At 35.2% G+C, this 26,645-nt stretch overlaps 1 protein-coding gene across 1 annotated transcript in view; it reads left to right on the top strand.

The window, feature by feature from the left end:
- LOC145672561 (sodium channel protein Nach-like) overlaps positions 1-26,645 on the top strand; it is a 107,933-nt gene that overhangs the window by 65,597 nt on the left and 15,691 nt on the right. Inside the window, exons 6-8 of the mRNA XM_081741720.1 lie at positions 11,034-11,151; positions 13,256-13,535; positions 24,347-24,397. Coding sequence (XP_081597846.1) covers positions 11,034-11,151; positions 13,256-13,535; positions 24,347-24,397 — 449 coding nt within the window. The remainder of the gene's footprint in view (positions 1-11,033; positions 11,152-13,255; positions 13,536-24,346; positions 24,398-26,645) is intronic.

A 26,645-nucleotide genomic window follows, 5' to 3' on the forward strand; every position in this document is an offset into this window, starting at 1 on the left:
AATAAAATTATCAACATTTTATAGTATTTATGTGAGGTCAAGAATACATGTCCGTTAAAGTTGGTATCCTTATGCAGACATTCATAATGGCACTACTTTAAACCAGAACAAACAGTATTAAGAAACGATGAAACTAGACCAAGCAGATCACGTTTTATGCTCATTCCTGTCTTTCTTTATGCGTGGGTCTCCTAGCTTCGTTTCTACCTGTCCCGGATTAGATGCAATATTAGTTTTATTGGCCAACTAGCATGGACTGCCTGTTTTCTGCACTTGTCGACATATCTACATACAGTATGATTTATCAGTAAGATACAAGAACGTTAATTGTTGTAAAATACTTCAAAACATGTTCCAATTTTGGACGTGGATGAAGACAAAATATAGCATGTAATGTAAACTCAGTCCATTATGGAAATATATATCAATATGATTTCTCATTTCTCCTTAGTGCAAATCACTTCCTCCGTCCGTCCGTAAGATTTTTGTAAACCTGAAAATAAATCCGGAGTTCTTGTATCCAGAAGGTCACTATCAGCTCTAAAATATCCATTACTACGCAGTTCAGATTATTATTATTATTATTATTATTATATAGGGAACAGAAAAAAGTTTGAGGGTACCAAATTTAGTGAGGCAACATTTTATTTTCTCCCGGTTTGTTGTTACACATATGGACTTTATGTTGTCTTGGTGTATCAGAACCATTTTAGATAGGTTTTCACAACAATGGATGATATCAATAAAACGGAGAAGTTACTCATTATTCCCAATTTTGTAGTAGTTACTCGCATTGGTATCAATAAAAAGAGAAATGAGCATCACTCGTCTCGGCTGACCTCGGAGAAGCCCCGCCCTTTTGAAGTAACCACACCTATATTCTCGAGCCAAGTAACTACTTCGCGTTTGATATCAATAAAAATCAAAGATTCCTCTGTGATGCTAGTAACTTCTCCAAATTTGTGGAGCAAGCTAAATAGGTGACTCCGTTCGAAATATGGCAGAGTATATGATTGTTTTGCTACGTGGAAAACCTTTAAACTGCATAGAAATGTTGCAAATGGAGGTTACAAAAAATTATAGGTTCATGAAAGAAAATGTAGAGTGGTTAGCACAACGTCTTTTTAGGAGAATCAACCGAAATTCGGGGTGGTGCACTACATAATGAGGAAAAGATGTGGGTTTTCTTGCGTTACGTGAGTGATCCGGGATTCCAGGTTGGAATGTCAGGGGATTCTGGTGTGGCTCAAGGTACTGTGTCTATGACTACTACAAGTGTAATGGATGCGTTTATTGTGAAATTTGAAAATGGATTGTTTCTGGAAGTGTGCGTAATATGAAAACAGCAAAGGCAGAGTAGCAAGAACAATATACATTTCCGGGTCGTATCGGAGCACTTGACTATACACACATGGCAATAAAGAAACCTAGTATTTTGGAGACGAATACACTAATAGGAAGAGCTCCTTCGTGGCTAAGCGGTTAGCGTAAATCCTTTTGGCATGGGAAATTCCCGGCAGGAGCTCATGTAGTTCGGATTTCACGTTAATCAGTGGGTCCAGTCTCATATAGCCTCGCTACTGTAAAGGACGTTAAACTCAAAATCAACTCAACTCAACGTTGATAGGAAGGGTGTACATGAGAATGTATTTTGTTTATGTCAAGGCGGAAGGGGATATGTGTGGTGTAGAAAACGCAATCAGATGGACGTGTTTTATGACGTGACTGGCTGGACTTTTTTAGAAAGGAAACAAAGGGGCCAAGTGTCTGATTTCGTTCTTAAAGCCAAACAATCTACAAAGACCTTGGACAACACGTGATGTGTTCTTGTCGTGTTAATCTTGATATTGCTGTATTCGAATCAACATCCATCAGCTCCAATAGGTTCATTCCCATGGTTTCAGTGTTACTTTCTTGTTTCCCGTTTTTTTCTTTTTGTTTTATTCTTTATCGAATATTAAAGATTCTCTCTTGGATTTGTGTCTCAGTCGTAGATGTATTTGATATTTCGTTGCATTTCACTGTAATTGCCTTCAAGCTTCGGCTTTCCTTTGTTTACTTTCTGGTAACTGTGACTTTGAAAGTACCACTGAAAATTCTTTTATAACACCCACAAATGCACTTTGATTGAAGCTGTCGTTGCTACTTGCCCGTTCCATGTTGTTTAGGATACTACGCCATAGGTTAAAAACAACGAAATGACCGTGGGACGGATGGGAGAAATGAGTAATCACTTCTTTTATTGATACGACTCACTCCTACGAGCAGAGGAAACGCGAGTGAACGTTCATAAATCTGGAGCATTCTGGACCTGGTAATGGCTTGTTTTATTGATACGAAATTGAGGGAGGAGATTACTCCAGCTGTAGTTACTCCGATTCTCGAGCAAGATTCTCAGGAGTAGTTGCTTATTTTTATTGATATCACCCAATCTTACAATTTTTCACTTAAACGTCTTAATAGCTCTCAATAGTATCGCCGTTTGCAAGAGTCTATCTCACAAGAATGCACTCAGTTTCAGGAAACATTGGCCATCATCACCTTACCCCGAACAATCTGACATGAGTATTTTGCGAGTGTAGAATGAGGTGTGTTCTCTACTGCTTTCAAATCGATTTTGTCTCAGGTTGAAAGTAGTGGTGTTGTCAACGGCTCGAGCAGCTCGGCTCACGGCTCAGTCACCACCGAATCGAACGGAAAGTGAGCCGAGCCAAAGCTCATCATCCGACCAAGCCGACTCCGTTGGGCCAAACCAGAACGACTCGATGGTTCATCCAAACCGTGGCTCGAGCCGATGGTTCATTCCAATCGAACCTTTTCGAGACAATGGTTTACCAGAGCTGAACCGAACCGAGCTGATATCTCACCCCAACCGAGCTGGCTCGAGCCGATAGCTCACATGAGCCGACCCAAACAAAGCCAATGGGTCATTCCAATCGAATCGACTCGACCTGTTGGCTCAGTTGAACCGAACCGGAGGTCGAGGCTCGAGCCGAGCCAGCTGACATAGCTATTTCCAGGTTGATAAAATTTTCGCATAACTATCTTGAAGAATTAATGGATTTAATCAGTGTTTCGTAGTTTTCATCGGTTCAGGAGAGTAGAGCTATGGTTTTGTTGCCCCTGCTTTGGTTATAAGTCGAGTACGGTAAATCAACACTGAACTTAAAAGAGTTGTTTTTAGCATACAGAAAACCAACAGAAAAAATATTAAATTTCCTTCTGCCGCTTGTTGACATCGAGGCAAGCAAGTTCGCCGAGAATAGACCCAAGACGCACACGTAGAAGGCAAGTATATTGTATATTCGCCATTTTCCAATATTATTTTAGTACGAGCAGTGATCGGAAAGCTACTTTACAAAAGTAGCTACACTACAGCTACATGATAAAAATTGTGGCTCTCTACAGCTATTACCTACTTTTTCAGAAGCGTAGCTGAGCTACGGCTACTTTTAAAATGAACAGCTCTCTCTACAGCTATTCGCTACTTAAGCTCTTTGTCACAGATAGGGTAGATTTGGCGTCATGCATCATAATATATGTCATGGCATCTACATGCGTAACTGAATTTAGTTTGGTTAAAATATTACATAAAAGCTTTGTCTGTCAATTTGCATTTCACAGTAAAGTATGCACTTTTGTCTGTCTATATATAACCCAAAAATTGTACATGCTTTCCCTGCTAGAATAACATGTAGATCCATTTTAAGAGTAATTACTATCCTTTTGACGAATCGTAAACACGCAATTTATTTCAGAACTTTCTTGTAATATTGTTGCAAAATAATTGGAGACAGATATCAGAAAAAAATCATATATTCTCCTTACCATCATATAAAAATTTACGAAAAATTGTGAGGAAATGTTGAAGTTACAAAACATTTTTGCGTCCTGTAAAGATTTATTTGTAGCTGTAGTGCAAAATTCGCTACAAATATAAAAAAAGCATGTAGGTCAGCTACAGCTACGAGGTAGAGGTTTAGTCTTGTAGCGCCGCTACAGCTAGAGCTACAAAATTTGGAACTAGCTATTGTAGCTTTGCTACAAATAGCGCCCTACTTCTGAACCGAGTATGAGTTATACTAGTAACAACTATCACCTAGTACAACTTGTATCATATACTGTATATAAGAAAAAGTTGATGACAAAGTAATGCCTTACATTTTAAAATTAACTAATAGATTGAGCTCTAGACAAGATATTTCACGTTTTTGTCAAATTATATTTGTATATTAATTTAAAAAAATGTTATCATTTTGCTTTTAATTTGCCAATATTAGACCTATTCAAAATTACCCTATGCATATTCAAAAGTTTGGACTACCTCATCGAAAATTCATTTCCGATAATTCATGAATGTTCTCCCAGTGTGTCGTTCTTGCTCAAATTGATACTCATTAAACTCTTTTACTTATATCTCCAACAGAACAGCAGAGTGCATTAACAGTAAAGAAAATGTGGTTTAATTGTCACTTGAATATCTTTTCTTCGTTAGAAATCCTGTGGTGCTGTATGGGTGTAAAACATGGTGTTGTAAACAAAAACTGTGAAGGTTTATTGTCAATAAAAAAACATCGGCTGTGAAGAGGACTGTTACGAAACAAAGTTCTTGTAAAGTCAGGTGTAAATTTCTTCTTTCGATATGAAGAATTAATGGATTTAAGCAGTGTTTAGTAGTTTCCAGCGATTCAGATGAGTAGGGCCATGGTTTTGATTGGACATTTAAAAAAGCAATAAAAAGAACGAACGAAGAATTTCTTTAAGGAGATTCCAGATACAAGAAAACTCACTAAGCTGGACATACAGTAACTTCCATAAAAGCGACATCCGATCTAACCTCTAGCGACCAAACTCGATCCATTTAAAAGCGTTGAATGAAATGTGCCAACTCTAATGGTGCAATTGGTTTAAATGGGCCAGCTTACGATTTCTTCACCACAGAGCCGAGCTCAGAAATACCTCCCATATATTATGTCTATCGAACAAATAGCACACCTCAACCGAGCCATGGCTCATCGCAACCAAGCCGACTCGAGCCCATCATTCATCTGACCCGAGCCCAACCGAGGCGGTAGCTCATCGCAATCAAGTCGAACCTAGCTAGTGACTCATTCCAATTGAGTCCGCTTGAGCTGTTGGCTCATTTAAACCGATCTGAGCCAAGCTGGAGCTTTAGCTAAGCCGGTGGTTCAAAGTTTGAGTCAAGCCAGTTGACAACACTACAAAGTAGTAGATGTAACCATACATTGAATTACGATTCTTTCTAGAACTTGGTTGTACCCTCTTTATAAAGAAAAATGATGTGCTCAAAAGTGTGCACTCTTTCACGTTTTCTATAGAAAAGTTTGTCTGAGGAGAAATCAAAATAAGCTGAGGCCATGCTTTGAAACTATTTGATATATCTTACTTAGATCATGCGCATGAGGACGTTTCAACTCCGGTAAAGTACATCTAGACAGAACACTGAATTCGTTGCATTCAGCACTCAGATTCAGCACTGTGTTCAGCATTCAGATTTGAGAACTTGTCTTGTCAATATTTTCCTCGTGCTCTGCCATATATTTATATTTTCAAGACTTCAAAGAATGTAACTTCTGATACAAAATGCCTATAATTTCTATAGCACACCAAAGTTTTCATTCTGCAATACTATGTCATGGATAATATCAATGATTTCTGGGTGAGTATTATTAACCCTTTCGGCATAAGGGGTTTTTGGGGTATTTTTTAGACTTTCAGTCAAGCAGCTACTGCATCGTCACTATTTATCCTAGGATCATGGTTCATACCTCATTCTCTTCAGAATGGAGCTGGCTTTCAAATGGTACCACTTGCATACTCATACCATATACTAGGAGAGGGAAATATGTCAAACTGAAAATTTTGGGGGATTTTTTTAGAATTTGGGCCCCTCTGGAGCGGCCCTGTGTGTACGTAGAGATCTCAAAAAAATTTGATAAATAGTACTTAGTATACTAAATGCGTGTGCCAAATTTCACGTTTCTATCTTGAATAATAAGGGCGGGAGAAATTTTATCAAGAATTCCCACAATGCCCCAAATTAACGCAAAACACAATGATCTCGGGTTTAAAAAAATCCTGAGACATCTCTATTTACCCTAGGACTATAATCTGCCAATCATTGTCTTCAGAATAGAACTGCCTTTCAGGTGATACCATTCACATGTCTCCATCATGTATCTAAGGCGGGAAAATCCCGAAAAAGGGATTTTTTGGTCTAAATATCCCTTTTTCCAACTTTTAGCCCCTCTAGACCCCCCTGTTTTAACGCAGAAATCTAAAAAATCTGTTAAATACTACTCGGTGGACTGAATATTTGTGCACAATTTCAATCTTTTAGATGCAAAAATAAGTCCGCCAAAAAAATACCGAAAATATCCATATTCCCCTACAGAAGTATATTTTGATAAAAATTCATTGACACATCCCTAATTACCCTAAGCTCATGTTTCGCGCATCATTCTCTTCAGAATAGAACTGCCTTTCAGACGGTATGACTCATGTGTTTCAATCATGTATCTAAGGTGGAAAAATCCCGAAGAAAGGGATTTTTTGGTCTAAATATCCCTTTTTTGAACTTTTAGCCCCTCTGGACCCCCCTGTTTTAACGCAGAGATCTGAAAAAATCTGATAAATACTATTAGGTGAGCTGAATGTTTATGCACAATTTCAATCTTCTAGGTTCAAAAGTAAGCCCGCCAAAAAATATATATACCGACAATGTACCATATTTCCGTATACAGAAGGATATTTTGTAAAAATTCCCTGAGATTTCGCTGATTACCCGAGGATCATGGTTTGCACATCATTTTCTTCAGAATAGAACTGCCTTTCAGGCGGTACCATTCACATGTCTCCATCATGTATCTAAGGCGGGAAAATCCCGAAGAAAGGACTTTTTGGTAAAAATATCCCTTTTTTCAACTTTTTGCCCCTCTGGATCCCCCCGTTTTAACCCAGAAATCTGAAAAAATCTGGTAAATACTACTCGGCAGACTGAATGTTTGTGCAAAATTTCAATCTTCTATGTGCAAAAACAAGCCCGCCAAAAAATAATGAACAGGCTTAATAAAAGAAAATATATATTTTAGAATTATTACGTCATCACCTCCTATGTCTCGACGCAGAAAGGTGTGAAACCATACGTAAGGTCTTCTACAATGCCTCTGGACTTGGAAAACAAAAAAAACCGGACGAAAAAGCTCAAATAGGAAAGTTATAACGTAATGTACCATGAAACACCCATATGGTGCAAACTGTACCATCGGATCCACAAAGGGTTGAAGGTGCACCGCAGCGAAGTTCACTAGCAATGAACGTCTGACCTTTCAGAAATATACAACTCGAATTCTCACAGTAGCATTAGAAGTTGCACGGTTCCTCATCGATTGACACATATCAAGATGAATTTTTGAGGTGATATCCTTCTAGTAGAGGCAGCCAATAACAGGTCGGTTTTCGTCTCCTGTTCCTTGGTCATGCCTATTCACAAGACCATTCTGTATGCGGGGTACGGAGCAAAATTAAATTGTAGGGTCAGTGATGTAGCTAAGAATTCTGTAACCATCATGATTATTTTTGTGCTACTTTTACAAAGGGACAATAATAATAATAATATCCACACCACAACATTACAGTACAGTACTGAGTATATGTTAAACAGCAATCGCTACCTTTTACATGGCAACAGATCAATTCGAATTAAAACAAACTTGATATGTGGACTCAGTATCGTAGAAATAAGTTCTATTTCCATACTTACTTTTGTAGGAAACTGGAAGCTTTATAAATTTAAATAACTTCGGATTTCAATTGTGATACTCTTGGAGAAAAAATTTAATAGATCGAGGAAACTCTTTCGGATGGATTCAGCGCGTGAAGAACATGTTCCGTCTTACAAGGTGAAAGCAGATTTTGATAAATGAACTTCGGGATCATCTTTCGCGAGGTAGTAGTGCACCTTTAAAGTGTTAATATTGCAAGCTGGGGGAGCGTAATAACGAGAAATAGCGGAAGAAAAGCGTCTTAAAATTTCCGACTCGCCGCATATATCATACGACGCGTCAGTTTACCAAATAACGTCGTGGCAGAGTGAGGAGCAACTACGACTCAGGTGCAAATGATCTGGGTTCGCTTCCCGTTTGAGTCAACATTTTTTTCTTGAACTAATAAAGTAGACATTTGTAACTACAAGTAAAATATTAATTCAATATATGTTTATAATGCATAAGACAATAGAAATGTTCAAATCAGTTGAAAATCTTTCAATGTTCCAATTTTAACTAGCAATAAAATGTAACCTATTCCGTAAATATATTGATATCACGAGTTATATTACAGTTAACACAGTCGTTTGTAAAAGAATGTTCCAGACCCTTTGTCTCTATGTGTAGACAGTGTGCGAATTACAAGTGGAATAAGGGGGAAATCGCCTTTGGTTATAGCATACATTAATTATTACCAGAAGGGATTTTCCCCTTATCCCCTTTGTAATTCGCCCACTATCTACAAAATTTAATTTTGCACCGAACTCTGCAAGCAGAATGGACTTGTGAATAGGCATGATCAAGGAACAGGAGAAGAAAACCAAGCTGTTATTGGGTACCTCTACTAGAAGGATATCACCTCAAAAACCCATGTTGATATATGTCAATCGTTGAAGAACCGTCCAACTTCTATTGCTACACTCACAGCCGATAACAGGACAACTCAATCTTTGCATGTGTATGCGCAGAGACTCCATTAAAAGTAGACAACGAACGTAGAATATGAACAAAAACACAACTATACTTTATGCGTCTTTAAGGATTTTTTCAGCTATCAAAAGGTCAGGATCCAAAAGAAAAGGAAAGGGTTCCAACTATTAAAACCTATAATCGATGCGTACACTAAATTTCAAATTTTCGCAGAAGTCATCGCTCAAATCTTTGATGATATTTCCGACTAATCGCATACTCCACCGTCACATACGATACTGTCATGAAATGCTAATGGTGTCTCAACCCAAAAAAATATTGTGCTTATTTGTCAATGATAGAGAAGTGGACATTACTCTCCTTCAAGAAGCCAAAGTTAAACAGACACTAATATCAAGTATTATGACATGATCCAACTGGACATACCCAAATCAACTGGATGGCTTACCACACTCATCAAACTACATCTACCCTATTCCGTTCTGTAATTACTGTCACTGCAATCAATAGAAACACTTGGAATCACCCTCCACGCACCACACTCTACAATCAACATTATTTCTGCATACAGTACAACATTGCAACCAAATGATTTCTTCTTTTCAGAAATTTAAGTCTAAGAACCATTATTCACAGAGAGCTCAACGCGAAACATATCCTCTGGAATGCTTTTCGTAGAAACTGTGCTTGGGACATCGTGGAATCTACATTACAACGGATAAAGCACCGGAGGAACATACGCACTTTCACCATGAAGGAGGGTATCCGGATGTTTTAGATATACTCTTGTACAACGATGTGGACTTCACTATTCCTTCTGAATCTGTGAACGCTCTTTACACTTACCACAATCCGACCTACATAGAATTTCAACATAGCCATATTTGGAAGTGTCACACCCATCTACCACCTTCGAGACGACTTTGGACAAGTACATGACCTTTTTATTTGATTACAACTGAACAACTAACTGGAGACAGCTATATTGAACTGGAGACAGTAGTAAAATCTTAAAAATGAAATGAAATCTTTGAGTTTTACGTCCCACGGTTATGCCGGTTAGGCTAAAGGAGACGGTGATGATGAGTAATGAATGAAATGGTGGAATGAAGAAAGTGGGAGGAAACGGGAGAACCCCGAGAAAACCCACGCACACGGTGTTTGTCCACCACAAAGTTCACTTGGCGGGGGCTGGGATCGAAGTAAAATCTTAAATCAAATATTAACAGCACATACCATCTTGCTATCACTAAGCTCGACAGGTAAGGAATAGGAAAGGTAATCGTTCTACGACAGAGCCACCGTGCCCCTCAAGAAGCAAAATAAATTCTTTCTCAGAGTTACTTCTTTCCTTCCATCCAGCAAGCGACAAAGTTTACAATGAGGCTCCGTTCTATTTTTTCCTTCATCCCTGCTGTAACGAAGCAGGAAAAGAGAGGTTTGTTACACCAAATAGTGATTACATTGTACGTGGAACCAAATGTTTTAAAGGTTGTATTGTGATAGTAATATATGCTAGCCAAGGCAAAATACGTGAACAGACGGTAGCATGAAGCATTGTGATTTAAGGTATGTTGACATATCTCTCTCGAACATCAATAAAGTTTGCAGACTCCATATTAAAATAGCTGAATTTTTATTCACTCCTTTTCTCGTACAAGAATAAATGTTCATAATTGTTTTTTATAGATTTTTCTTCGTAATAATTCAGAAAGCAAATGATTTTGTGACTACATTATAGAGCCGCCTCTGGCTACGAAAATGATTCAACTCCAATATACGACAACTCTAGATCCAGATAAAGTGGTTCACTGTAACGATAAAATTATTTAGGATGAGTTTCCGAGTAATAGTTTTAAAATTTAGTATTGGATTCATTGATCGGAGTTTCACTTATCATATTACGTGTTGTAAATGATGAAGTAGTGTTTAAAGTTACAAGATTAAAAATTAAGAGTTTCAATAATATTGTGAGTTGTGATCATAAACTACTACATTACAGGTAAATATTATACTTTTCAGTTTCTAAAGTAAAAGATACGACAATCAAACAATACAGTTTTCTACTCTTTTAAGAATACAGACTACTTTATTTAGATATGAACGCATATAGCTAACAAAAGTACGTTTTCTTTCAAAACTGAAATTTTAATGTCGTAAGAGGACTCTAGTATATATTTTGTTGATTAGCTTATAGTCCATATTAAACCTTGCAATTACATCTCTAATTTTAACTGCCTTAAAGTTGATTCTTTGTTACATAAAATATAAGGTTATATTAAAATTTTTTAATGAATTTTCAAATATATGTTCTAGAAAGGAGAGTGACCTTAATCGAAATAATGCAGCTGGTAAAAGAACGGATGTTGAGTTATTTTTCAAAAATATAACTGGTGATGTTCTGGACTCAGAAGACCGGATTCCAGGTTTTGACGTACGTATTAGACTAATACAATGTAAGTTATAAATGTGTTGTTGTGTTATACCTGTATTTTTATACAAACATAAATGAAATACCCACTGAAAAGACGATACTTTGCTCTTATAAAACCTACAGTTAAATGGCTGTTTCAACAAGGTACCTGTATCTTCATCAAACTCAAGAACGTTCTGTTTTTTGAAGATACGGACATGTAATCGGTTCTGACAAAAAATCTGTAGTTGTTATATTAGTGAAGTTGTCATATTGGTTTCACAGTGTGCATTAACTTCTATTTCATTAAAATCATATACACAAGATATATCAAGCACATAATTGATTCTTTAATAAAATGTTTATATTTAAAAGTTCTTCACAAACCAAACACAATCTCTAAAATTGATTAAGTTTCTTCTTTCTCCTACCTTGGAATGCGACGGTTTATTCATTTATTTATTTTGTTAGTTTCCAAGCACATTACAATGGATTAAAGAAACTAGTAAATTACATACTCAACAGCAAATGTGGGCATGCACACACCATTTGTTCTTAGTGAAATAATTTAGGACAATGTCGACTCAATGAGATTTTCATTGTTGTATGGAGAACTAAATTCTTTATACATTATGTGTAACTGTGTTGTAATTGATCGAGTAGATGTGTGTCAATAGCAAAACAGCAGGTTGAGGGTGTAACAAAAAGCTACGACAAAATTTCAGGGGTGGATTCCTTATGGGTACAGAAGTAAAAACGATCATATTACCATATGTCGGGAAATGCATCTTTACAGAGCTAACCTGACGATGTGAAATTGTCACACTCTGGACGCCCTTTAATGTGACTCAATTTAAACATCAATAACTCAATTCATAATTAAGTTAGGAAGAAAATTTTGGTATCAATGTCTTCCTGAAATGAAGCTTTCCACTGTTATGCATTTTCACGGGTGGTCGCAGAGCCAAGAGCAAGTTGTCCAATACTTCCGGAATGTGGATTTCCAAGAAGTCTCGATAGATGTTTCCCGTCAGCCTGTGCGGGAGTATGTGTGGGCCTAGTGAAGTGTTACTGACAATACCGCACCACACACTGAGAGCAAACTATTGTTTACGTCTCCTTGGACTGATTACATGAGCATTATAGTCCGCTCAAACATGTATATGATGGTAACTGAACTGAGCCTCATCTGTAAACACTATTGAGGATGCAAAAACGAGATTAACGGCACATTGCTTGAGGTATTACTGACAATAGCATACTCGCGGCAGAAAGTCAGCTGCTTACAAATACTGCACTCGCTGGAGGTGATATGGATACAGGCTCGTTCGACGACATACACGCCATATCTGCATGAGGTTTACACGTAGTTCATCCTTTGGAAAGACAGTGATACCAAAATTACCTTCCTAGCTTAATTAGGAGCTGAACTATTGAGGTTTAAATTAAGTCACATTAAGCGGCGTCCAGAAACTGATTATTTCACATCGTCACGCGACTCAATGGCTGTAACTCTGTAACGATGTATTTCCTGATATATGGTTATACGATTTTTTTTTACTTGTTTACCCATAGCGAATCTACCTCTGAAATTTTGATGTACCTTTCTGTTATACCCTGTATAGTGCATGAAAAATGAGTTAAACGTTTTTATGTTGCACTACAATTTAAAAACTAGATTTTAGAAGACTACAATTAATGATAATTAAATCAAAAGTTTTGATTCATATATTGCTAATATGCTGACTTTACACAATTATAATTATTTTATTGTGTTCAAACCTTACTATTTCTTTATATTATTGTAAAAAGATATAGTTATTTATTACGTATTAGATTTATTTTGTAGCAAGTAACGTATCTAACTCATAAGCAAATACAATATTAAATAACAAAATCTTATATTTAATGCACATATTTAGATTTCGCGTTACTTCAAGTTATCAATTCAATGTAGTGTTTCCTGGGAATATGCCTGATATACTATATGAACAAATATACATATTACTGGATAACTACTTTCATGTAAATTAATCTTTATTCTTAAAACAAAATTAAATATTAAATAATGTTTAATAATTGCAAAAACGAGAAATGACTAATTAGATCTTCCTATCTTTGTCAGATTTTTGTACACCAACCAAGCAGCTATCCGGACATCAGCCAGGAATATTTCATTCCAAACATGATTAGAAAAAGAACACATATACAAATATCAGCATTTGAGTTATATAGTACGCCAGAAGTGAGGAATGTGGATATATCAACAAGAAGATGCATATTTCATGATGAGTCAAATATAACAATTTTTAAGGATTACACTCTACAAAATTGTATATCTGAATGTCGTCTTCGATTTATCCAAAGACATTGTCACTGTACACCATATTTTTATCCTAGGCTAGGTAAGTAGTGTGCAATTGCATGAGATAAAACTAGTACAATGTAAGCAGTATATGTTCTTTATTTAGGTAGATGAGACATGTTTTAATTACAATTGCAAACTTGTACTGTTTATAAGCCAAATATTTAACTATGTCACATTTTGATTATGTTGTGTATAATAAGTGTCAGGAACGAAGACATTGCAGACAGGAGTAGCAATGTTGCTATCTTTAGTTTCCTAAACAAACCTCTAACAATGAAATGTATATCTTAAATCCAGTGTGTGATTTTCAAGTTCACGTATTACTGTACTATTTAGATTATGAAATATCAATGAAAAGCATCCCATCTACTTTGTATTTCAAAAGAAGTGTGTAAAAAGTACATCATGTTTCTTTCTTTATTGAATACGTACCTTTATATTTCGTTTATTTTCAATCGTGATTAAACTTTGTTCTCATTCCCGCTGCCCATTACGTCGTGCCGACTATGCAGGAAGGGTGTGACATTAACTTAGTATTTTGCAAAATACATAAAAATGAACATATTCACATGCTTACGCACGTCTCTACGTACAACATTTAGGGCACAAATGACTTCTATAATGAAACGCTTGTATAAAATTAGTGTTTATACCCTAAGTGTATATATACTTAGTGTATTATCTGTCAGGATAGTAAATGTACACCTATTTTTCGAGTCTGGCATTCCTGCGCTCCATCCGTGGAGAGTATGAGAATTAAATCAATCAAATATTTACTGAGGGGCAAAAAGAAAAGTTTAATCTGAATAAGACATTGCAGAGGGGCACAAACTCTGAATACGAATAGTGCATAGTGTAAATAAAGGACGACACCGAAAGAGAAAGCCAGAAACAGCTGTTAAACTTAGAAAAAAGAGTAAAAATTTTCGAAGTGGGAACATAAAACACAAATACAACAAATACGCCAACAACCCAACGTTCACCATGCCATGATCGTGGTGTAGTCGTTAAGGTGCTGACTTACAAATGCAAAGGTCGTTAGTTCGAATCCCCGTGAAGGACATTTTTAAAATTTTTGTTGATAATGCATACAGCTCATGAGAGGGTAAAAGAGGTCGTATTTAGTTTTTCGTAGCAATTATTATTGTTAATTTCTTGTACTGATAATACTTTTTGTCTTTGCGTATTGCTTTTATTCTTTTCTTCATTTCGAAAGAGAAGAATATCCGAACAAATGCCACCAAAATTTCTCTTATTTTGAATGTAAACGCCATTTGCGATCAGTGAAGAATAAAAATTGAACGTTCCGAAGTAGCTGCAAAAATTAAAAAGAAAAACATGGAAATGAACCATACTCATGGTTACTAAAAATACAATTTCTACATGCCTTACACCTCCCGACCACGTTTCTACGTTAGCAAGTAAGAGGCTTGTGTTTAGGTTAGGCTGGTCAATACGTTTTGCAAAGGGGCCCGGTTTAGCTCTGACGCACCACAGGTGCGAGAAGGGAGCAAAACACTTTTTCTCTCTCCCTTTGTGTGTCTATTTATCTATCTATCTGTATATATATATAACGCTATTTGTGAATGCCATAACCACCCTAATTTTCAGCGGATTGAGACGAAACTTGGCACAAACATTAATTGTTGAAATATCTTGATGCGTTCGTTAACCACAATAATCAGATGAAAATGTTCAAAATGGCGGCCCTTCAAACTCTTAAAAAGTTCCAAGGGATCCAAATTTCGCCCATAAAGAGGTATTCAGAAAGTTTGATTAACTTTTCCTCTTTTACTGAAATATTTGTGTGCAAGGCTTATCCTCTTTTATTGAAATATTGGACCCGATTAATCGCCTAAAGAATGTTCACGCCCTTTCGCTACGGTCAGGCTTTTTTTTTCTTTTTGCAGGAGGGGGTTATATTCGTATCGGAACAAGATGATTGTTAGTGATGATATGGAATTACACATTGAAAGTGAAGTAACTTGTGAAACGTCGTATTTGAAAGAATAATATAATAAATGTGCTTTCCTCTAACACAGAGAACTGTAAATCATGTATTTCGAGTTGAGTTGAGTTGATTTTGAGTTTAACATCCCTTTTCAGCAGCGAGGCTATATGAGACGTGGACCTACTGATTAACGTGGAATCCGAACCACATGAGCTCCCGCCGGGAATCGAATCCGGGCCTCATGTATTTCGAGTTCGGGAGCGTGAATGGCGAGGAGTGTTATTTGATTTGCTTTATAGTAACACATTGCAATGCAAATAAAGGTAGGCAACATTAGTGGTAAGTAAAACAACAATAATAATAAGTGTTTGTGGCAAGGCAACATCTTCCTATATTCTTCTTCAAACGTAATGGTTGTAACGCCATATCTCCCTTACAAACAAAATATTAGCAATTTATATCGAGAGAACGGGAAATTATATAGTGATGGGAGCAACGTTGGACAGTATGCACTCATAGTACTCAGAAAAATAAGCGATTTCAATGCAAAATGAACGAGGAGTCATTGTCATGGGGAGTCGTGGGGCCACGGCAGAGCCCTGTTTAGGCAAAAAGTCGATAACTTATATCGAGAGAACAGGAGGTGGTGGAATGGGACCAACGTTGGACACCGTGGACCTATAAGGCGCATCGAAAAAATTTGGGGGGCGGACGCCAGCGAGCCTTACTTCTTTCCACATAATAATATAAAATTATATTGTCGAAATACACACACGAGTTAGCTACTAATATTTCATATTATTATTATTATTATTATTATTAGTATTATTATTAATAATAATAATAATAATAATAATAATAATAATAATAATAATAATAATATTATCGACAGCGTCTATTCATTACGTGAGCATGTTTGACATAAAACCAAAGAGCAGATCCATCATTCGTATAAAGAATAAGAATAGCCAGTTACTTTAACTGTGAGCGACAGCAAAAAATACGAAAAAAGTGACTACCTTAGCGAAAAGGAACAATACGTTCTCTCAAATGGATAAAAAATCAAGCCAAGATAGATTCGAACTCGCATGGGCGGCGCGAAGAGCCAGTGCTTTGTCCACCTTTTTTTTTTTAACTGACTCACCGAACGTGTTTCAGTAACTTACTTATTGCTAATTATACTTGCTTCACTCATTTAACTTGATTTTTCTAATAACTTATTTCGACAGGGACATGAACACAGAAACATCGAGAACAGTTAAAAATCATAGATTCTCTCCCGCCGATATTTTGTTTGTAAGGGAGATATGGCGTTACAATCATTACGTTTGAAGAAGAATTGAAGAAGATATTGCCTTGCCACAAACAACACTCATTATTATTATTATTATTATTATTATTATTATTATTATTATTATTATTATTATTATTTACTTACCACTAATGTTGCCTACCTTTATTTGCATTGCAAAGTGTTACTAAAAAGCAAATCAAATAACACTCCTCGCCATTCACGCTCCCTTTACAGTTCTCTGTGTTAGAAGAAAGCACATTTATTATATTATTATTTCAAATACCACGTTTCACAAGTTACTTCACTTTCAGTGTGTAATTCCATATCATCACTAATAATCATCTTGTTCCGATAGGAAATAACCTCCTCCTGAAAAAAAAAAAGCCTGACCGTAGCGAAAGGGCGTGAACCTTCTTTAGGCGATTAATCGGGTCCAATATTTCAATAAAAGAGGATAAGTCCCTGCACACAAATATTTCAGTAAAAGAGGAAAAGTTATTCAAGCTTTCTGAATACCTATTTATGGGCGAAATTTGGTTCCCTTGGAACTTTTTAAGAGTTTGAAGGGCCGCCATTTTGAACATTTTCATCTGATTATTGTGGTTAACGAACGCATCAAGATATTTCAACAATTAATGTTTGTGCCAAGTTTCGTCTCAATCCGCTGAAAATTAAGGTGGTTATGGCATTCACAAATAGCGTTATATATATACAGATAGATAGATAAATAGACACACAAAGGGAGAGAGAAAAAGTGTTTTGCTCCCTTCTCGCACCTGTGGTGCGTCAGAGCTAAACCAGGCCTCTTTGCAAAACGTATTGACCAGCCTAACCTAAACACAAGCCTCTTACTTGCTAACGTAGAAATATAGTCGGGAGGTGTAAGGCATGTAGAAATTGTATTTTTAGTAACCATGAATATGATCCATTTCCATGTTTTTCTTTTTAATTTTTGCAGCTACTTTGGAACGTTCAATTTTTATTCTTCACTGATCGCAAATGGCGTTTACATTCAAAATAAGAGAAATTTTGGTGGCATTTGTTCGGATATTCTTCTCTTTCGAAATGAAGAAAAGAATAAAAGCAATACGCAAAGACAAAAAAAAAGTATTATCAGTACTAAACATTACCAATAATAATTGCTACGAAAAACTAAATACGACCTCTTTTACCCTCTCATGAGCTGTACGCATTATCAACAAAACTTTTAAAAATGTTCTTCACGGGGATTCGAACTGGCGACCTTTGCCTTTGTGAGCCAGCACCTTAACCACTACACCAAGATCACGGCATGGTGAACGTTGAGTTGTTGGCGTATTTGTTGTATTTGTGTTTTATGTTCCCACTTCGAAAATTTTTACTCTTTTTTCTAAGTTTAACAGCTGTTTCTGGCTTTCTCTTTCGGTGTCGTCCTTTATTTACACTATGCACTATTCGTATTCAGAGTTTGTGCCCCTCTGTAATGTCTTATTCAGATTAAACTTTTCTTTTTGCCCCTCAGTAAATATTTGATTGATTTAATTCTCATACTCTCCACGGACGGAGCGCAGGAATGCCAGACTCGAAAAATAGGTGTACATTTATTTTCCTGACAGATAATACATAGTGTATATGTAGTTTGTGTATATACTTAGTGTTACCCTTTAGTGTTTCTAAGTGAGAAAACAGGAATTTTATAACAATTACAATTCTAATAATTACTTTTAATGAATTGAAATACAAAGTAAATTTGAATAGCTAAGAAACGTTGCTCGAAAAACAATTTAACGCAAATCACTCTAGACTTAAATACGTAAATAAATCCTTCTTCTAAACATGAATGTAGCAACTTTAACAAACAAAATGCTATTACAGAATTTTGAATTATTGAAGTTATTATTCGAAAATAGCAGTATTATTGAATTTAATTTTCTCAAGTCTATAGAGAAGAAAACCTTAATTGTGCGAATGTTGCACTAAACATTAAAGCTCCATTACAGAATGGAATTAAATTACAAATATTCTATATACATCACCAGCAAATCCGTACCTTAATACCAAGCAATGACCCAACTTAACCAATGTGTTATAATCTCCTCTTCTTTACTCAAAAGTGGATTGTTGGAAGTAATCTGGTTAATATTAAGCAATTCTCCAGCACGCATTATTCAACGGTAATGCTTTAGTCACTGTGTCGAGCACCAATTTCATAATTATTACTATCAAGGACATTTATTTAATAACCACATCTCAGAATGTAAATATTGAACAGGATTCAATACCTTTTAAGTGTTTCAATTTTTTAAAAAGTTCTAATCTTTTGAATGTTTTAAAATCTTTTAACTATAAAAATGGTTTTGATATTTAAAGCCAGAAGAAATCTGCTATTAAATTATAGCATTAGACAATTTTGATACACTTAATTCAAAGATTTATTAACGACTACAGATTATAAATCAAGAATATAGTGGTGCAAAGATTATTCCCTTACGAGATACCGTTTATGTTACGCAATCAACAGCTCAGCGAATACTGTGAAAAGAGAATTGGGAGACAACTTACAATGTAAACTCTACATCCCGTTCCATGGTCCTTTTTCTGTAGCTGCAGTTCTATTGTTCGTTTAGTAAGATATTTGTGGTTGCTGGTTGGTTGAAGGAATGCATGCTTGAATGATTCCCGTTTCTTCCACTCACCTCTTTTATTTACAAAGTTTATCTTCCACTTAAGCTTATTTACAGTTTTAAATTTTGTTTTAATAGTCAATTATCAAAGATTGGGTGTTAGGATGAGTTATCATGATTTGTCACACCAGTTTTAGTTTAGTTCAACTTCTTTCCAGTTTTCACTCACTATAATTTAATGTTTTCTCCAGGGTGTAAACTCAAACTTATTTGAATCATTAGAGTCGTCTTTTATATATAAAAAAATTGTTTTTATGTCACTTGAACAACTAACATTTTTCTTCTCTCTTCCTGAAGGGTTTGTGACATAAGAAACACACTCATTATTATAAACACAAATTACTTTTAGTTACATTTATTAAGTGTACTTTAATTTGCTTTATTTATTTAGCTTTGTTGATTTTCCATTATTAAGTTTTATTGTACTGCTTTGATACTAATTTAACACTATTGCTTAAATAAAATACATATTATTTAAATACTGTATATTTATCATCAAATCAAATGCAGCATGAATCTAGTTTTGATTTAATGTGTAAACATTACAAGGAAACTTCCACGCACACCATGAGTTCAAATGACTTGAATCAGGTTTCCTACTGACAATAAAGCATTTTTTAAATACCTGCATTTTAATTAAAACTTTAAATAACACGCAATCAAATTAAGCACAAATTTGAGGAAACACTTTTTTTTATTATTATTTTAGTATCAAAATAACTCACGTCATTTCACAGGCAACAATTTCGCTTGATTTTAGAGATAAAAAACTTTCATAAAGCTTTCATGAATTAGAAAAACAAAACATAATATGGTTTGTGACATTGAATTTCTTTTACATTTCGGATTAAGTTAAGTACCACGAAGTTTAATCGCAGAAGTCGGAGGTATTGTAAACCAAGACAAAAACCACTATTCACTTACCGCAAATAAACGAGAAAGTAAGTTCCGAAAGTGACCGCGAGATAGTGCAACTGGTCTGGGAGCAGTTGAGAGAACTGGGAAGGAGTTCAGAACACAGCCACAGTGTTGATAGGTAGGGCTAAAAGTAGAAAATTGGACGATATTTTAACTACCATCACTACAAAAATTTGAAATTGAGCGACACACTACTTCTTTAGGCTACTTCTAATTATGTGCAGGCTAGAAAGCTTTAAAATACGCTGTTTGTCTTATCTTCACATGTAAAATTTTAAAACAATATTGTTTGAATAATGCAATAAAAGTTTTGTTTGTTGAATATTTCTATTCGCAATAATCGATAGTTTCACTAAAATGCAATATGTTCGATATTCTTTCAATTCTTGGTTAGTACTTTTTAATCTTAAGATTTGTCATCATTAACGACTTCCTTTCGTCACCTCCCACCTTTTTCTGTCACCATACCTTCTAGCCTTTACCTCATTATTTAAATCTCATTATTAATTTCAATTAATTACAATGTTTTTGCAAAAAAAATGTATATAAATAAACACTTGTTCATACACAAATTCATTATTTATTAGTTTGAAATTTTATTGCCTTGTGTAGACTCAAGTCTTACTTCCAAACGAAGGATTTTACAAAGTGCGCCACTGAAAAAACATTTTCCGTAGAAGCAGAAACGAATTGAAGAGTCTAGAGCTCTTACCGTAGAAATATAGATTTCTACGTTTCAACTACTGACGAACACTCATGGCAATTGTTTTACACAAGCAATAGTTTTGCATAAAGGAAGATATTTCTTGGTGTACATGATGTCACTTTATCGCCGTTTCAATGTTATTTTATTCTGACTTGTCTGATGCGTTGCTATTTTTCCTTATATAAATTTTACTTTTAAAAAAATATACTTCTCCGTAGTGCGAATTCGAAACTCCGATCTTTTGCCTTATCAGTTTCTTGTTTTCTATTATTTTGCCACCAGAATATCCATCCGGTTACTTAGGGCTCATTTTGCTAGCTGATATAGGAAGATTGTTAAAGAAGTTTATTATTCGCGTATTTCAACTGGAAATTTATCCTGTTCGCTGCGTACATTTTAATATCAATGTTTAGATAATATTAGGAACCTTCTGCTAATAATATTGGTGATACTGTTATAACAGAAAAATACTGGATAAGATCTGATAAGATCTGATTTAGTACGCTGGTTGAAATTGACGATAGCTGTTCTCTTTAGAGTGACGTTTCAAGATACAGCCTTCAGGAGCACGAATTTCCACTAAAGTCCATTGTAACAGTTAAGACAGTGGAAGAAAATTAGCCCATATTTAAATCGTTTTTTTGATTTAATTAGTTTATATTATTGCCATATTTATCCAAAATACTAGAAATAAATGTGTCAGTATCTTGTCTTCCCACTGAAACCACCAAACAATTTGAATATATAAAGAAAACGCAGATATTGCCGATAAAACATCTTTTACAGGATACGCGACATATTTTTCACATACTGTGGTAATGTGCCTTTCCTGTGTATCTCCACGTATCAGGTATTAATTGTGTTATATCGTATTAGTAAAGGTGGGTCACGTTGCATAATTATTATCTTGCAACGTACCTTAGTAAATTTTCAAGGCGGGTGAATAGGTTTCCTAACCTGAAACACACCTAGATTGCTGAACTACCACAAATTTCTTCTGTAATGAAACATCAAATTAAAACAGCACTTTGATATCATTCAAAGTTAACATATTGGGTCTTAAATATGGTTTCTTTTTATTGATGTTAGGTGTGCGATAAATTTATTCACGGATTGAATAATCTCAAGAGATTAAATCTCAAGATTGTAAGCAGTTTTCAACACACCCAGTCTCTGGCCAATGGGAATGGCGCCCTATCATCATTTGTGCCAACTCCTTTTCCATGGAGCCAACCCTCTCCTGTGCACACCAAATCATTTATTAGGTCAGAATTGCAGAGATTTCTAAGAAAACATCACAAACAAGTAATAACAATATATAAAGTACGTAACACGATACTAGTTACTAACAGCATCACAATGAAGCACGCCGTATGGCATTTTAAATGGAATTTTCAATATGATGCTTAATTTGTAAAAGATACTTGCAATCATGTGTAAAAGTGAGGGGAACGCCGTCCCCCACCTCCAAAAATATGTACGGCGTTCCCCCAAGTTCCTAAAAAATTACAATGGGCAAAGATAGGCAGGAGGACGGCGTCACGTCATGCCGCTACCTATCGTCCCCCTGCCTTTTCAGGTCCACTTTTATCCCTGCTTGTAATACCAATCCAACTGAAGCAGACCCCTTGAAGTACTGTAAATCGAGCGAATGTCAACTAATTGTTGCCATATTCTAACTTTCCATTTATAAGTGCTGACTATTTGTTTTGTATACATTATCTATGAGAAGATATATAAACTAAAACAATGAAGGTGATTTCCAGGGACTGAAGCACATTCAAGTGAGATTACCCTGTAGATTGCTAGTATAACCTTTCCCTGACGCTCAATACATGATCTGGTGGTGTATCGAGATGATTTGAAGAGAATTCAAGGTAACTTTAACTGTAGGCCAGCCTACTGTTTGTGAATAGTAAATTACTGATTTGACAACTCTATCAGATAGCAATTGTACAATTATAACTATGATTTATATCGCAACTAAAAACGTTACCCTGGTAGGTTATCTCCCTCCAAGATAGTGTGTATAGTCGCATATTTAAATAACACTACGACGTAGAATTAACTAAAATTGGGTGGTAGCGACAATCACTGACGCAACTTTGCTCCATCTGTCTGTAGTTCTGAAAATTCTATTCATATTTAGAAGTAATGCCACATATTAAAAATAAAGATAAATTTAAATCATATATAATAGTTAATTTGGCTCTTTTATCCAAGGTAGCCCTTTACGTTGTTATTGAATAATGAAATTTCTTTAATCTTTAAGATAGTTAGAATTCGTATCTCAACGTTCTTTTTATATAATATGGTATAAAATGTATAACATTGGATTGTAACAGAATGAGGGTAAATATTGGCACCTCATTTCGTTGGAACTCAGACTCTCATTAGTCCACGTCTACAGCATTCAAATATCCAACATACTCAACTAGAAATTTTCAATTTGCCACAGACAATAATTCTTCTAATCGAACAAATCTAAGAAATATGTTACTCACAAGCATACATCTGTTCATTTTTCCCTTTATACTTCCCTTCCTCTCGAAATTTGCCGTATTATCAATATTCATTATTTCTCCATTTTTATTTTTCGATTAAGAGCTGCTGTGACAAGAGATATACAGAACTAGTGCATCTATCTACCCTCTGGATGAATCTGTTTCAATCTTCGTATGCAGTGTAATATATTCCCTAATTGTGCTCTTGGTCAAATGCTCCACTGGGCTTCACCCTACTTCTGTCAAATAGGTACCTGAAGAAACCTGAAAAGTCCAATACAAAGCCGCAGGACTTTGGTGCTAATCCCATCAGATCTTGTCTATTATGCGATTATTGTGGTGCGACGCTTTACACCATCATTGGCTTCTGTCCTGTGAACGTACCAATACTTTTATTTCATCGATTATATCTCGAGTTAGAGTAAATACATGTAAAGGTTTCATTTATTTTCTTAAAATGGGATGAATATACACTTTCCTAAGGCAAGTTACGATTCCAACAATATAGTAAAGCATATTTAAATTGTTTTATGCATATTAAATATATTACTTACACTTCTTCCTCCCTTCCATCGAAGAAGGTCAGTAATCCAGATGTGGTATTACTTTAAACTATTTTGTGCACAGTAAATTCATTACTCATTCTTCTTCGTCCAATCCATCGAAGAAAACTCAGTAACTAAGATATCATAAACTTATTTTACGTTATAATATTATATTATTCGCTTCAAATTAAGTAAGTCACAAAAATTAAAATGTAAAAAGAGAAATTTGTCTATATATACCAATTATACAGTTTTATTTCTTTTCAGGTGCCCCAGAATGTAATGAGAAAGATTTTGAGTGTTTAGCAAACATTAGCAGTAAGTCAACTTATCAATCTTTTATACTAAGGACACCAATGATGTTTATAGATCACGTTTTTTTTACATAAAATAAGACACTCTACCATAATTGATATTTAGTCGCTTACAGGAGTTGATTGTGATATTAATTACTACCTGATGTTAGTGGCTATAAGAGAGAAATTACCGTTCATAAAAGAAAATAACAGTTGATAACGGATATAGTTAATTTACTGAATTTAGAAATACATGCAAGAGGAGGAAATCAGATTAGAGTGGTGAATAAATTCTCGGTTTTACAAGGTTTGTAATACATTAGCGTTGATGATACTTAGATTAGAATTTCAGCGAAAGAAACTGGGTTACGCAGAAAGACGTAGGAATAACCCTTAATTCGACCGGGAATGCACTAAACTAGCAAAACAGAGAAAACAATCAAACTACCTTAGCTACAAATTCAAACGACAGAATTGCATAAAATTTCAATGAGAACAGGCAAGAACCTTTCAACATTTCTAGATCAAAGAAATGTGGTTTTTGAGAGCTAAAGTTATTGAACTTGACGATAACAGTAAAAACAAATATATTCCAGTCATGTATAAAGACATCAACGAATTTTAGAAAGGCTATCAACATCGCGCTTATAGTACATAAAATAAAATGGGCGTAACAAATCGTACGAATATAATTCTAATCACAGGAAAGAAGTTGTGGAACGAGATACACAAACTAATTCTTTTTATCTGGAGCAAAGGCAAATTGTCAGAGCTGTGGAAAGAATCTATGTTCCATTTTACAAGAAACGTGCCAAAACTGATCGTAGTATCTTTCGAGGCATCTATATTTCGTCAGCATAGTATAAAATAATCTCAAATATTCTGGTAGCAACATTGACCCCATATGTAGATGAAGTTATTGGAGATCATTATCGCGGATTTACGTGAGATCGATCAGCTATCGATTAATATTTACCATGTGCTAAATACTCGGAAAGAAATGTATATGAAATAGATACGTAAATTACTTATAGGCTTCAGAAAAGCATATTACTCGCGAAGAGAAAAATTGTACAGCATTCTAACGAATTTGGCATACCAAAGAGGCTAGTTCGATCATTAAAGATGTCTTTAAATGAAACCCAAAGTAAAGTCCAAGTAGGGAAATATGCGCATATAACCTCGCACAAAGAGAATGGCATTAAACAATGAAATGTCTTCGTCGTTATCATTATTTAATTTTGTTGTGGAATACGCTACAAGAAAAATTAGATAGCAGCCAGAGTCTAAAGCTGAATGGCACTCATCAGGTTACAGTTTATGCTGATTATGATGATCTGATAGAAGATAGTAAGAGGACAATTGCAGATGTTTTATTACTCTGCTACAGATCCCGAGGAAACTAAATAAATTGAAATTCGCCGTAATCATAATACAACAGATTATAAACACGTTAAAATATCAAACAATATTTTCGACAAAGTTGATATTTTCAGACGTCTAAGATGAACATTGGCAAACCTACTGTAAATCATATCCGTGAAGAAATTAAATGCCGACTAACTTTGCAAAATAATTGGGCTAGAATGGGTGACTTTTCGTAATTGGAGTAAGTAAGAAATTCGTGCCTAAAGACCCGTACCTGTTGAAATTTTCATATTGGAAAACCTGACAAAAATAAATTATAACACCGGTTTCATTTTTTAAAAATGTGTATTCAGTTATTCCGGTTAATGACATGGAGTGCAGTGTTTACCATTTTGGTTCAACAGAAAGCAGTAGTGGTAGGACTCCTTAATATCCCTTTGGACGAAGATAAAATCTACACTAAGTATTAATGCGTAAACTGAAAATTTTCATAAACTGAAGAGACATTTCAAATTACAATTCTCCAACAAGTGTTGTAGTGTACAGCGCATGATATTAATAGAGGAATTTCATCGAGGTGAATCCAGAACATTGATTCTTCATTTGTCATTATAATCGTTTTGTTTGCGTTTGAATATTTAAAAATGTAGTAATGACTAATATGACAATACACTAAATGGCTGTCGGCGCCATGCACTTTAACTTCATCGTACATAATTTTCCAACACACTATTCGCGTAACTTATAATCCTGTGCGTCCTGCTTTCCGGACATATGATTACCTACGATGTCATTACAATCCGATATTCCAACAACTTCCATTGAGTTGAGCCTGACTTATTTGACCCTGACCACTCTGTAGCTAACATGTCCTATGCGGTTTTCTCCCTTTGCAATCACAT

Source organism: Thermobia domestica, chromosome 16 (assembly GCF_964235325.1).
Source record: "Thermobia domestica chromosome 16, izTheDome1.hap1.1, whole genome shotgun sequence".
Classification (NCBI taxonomy): Eukaryota; Metazoa; Arthropoda; class Insecta; order Zygentoma; family Lepismatidae; genus Thermobia; species Thermobia domestica.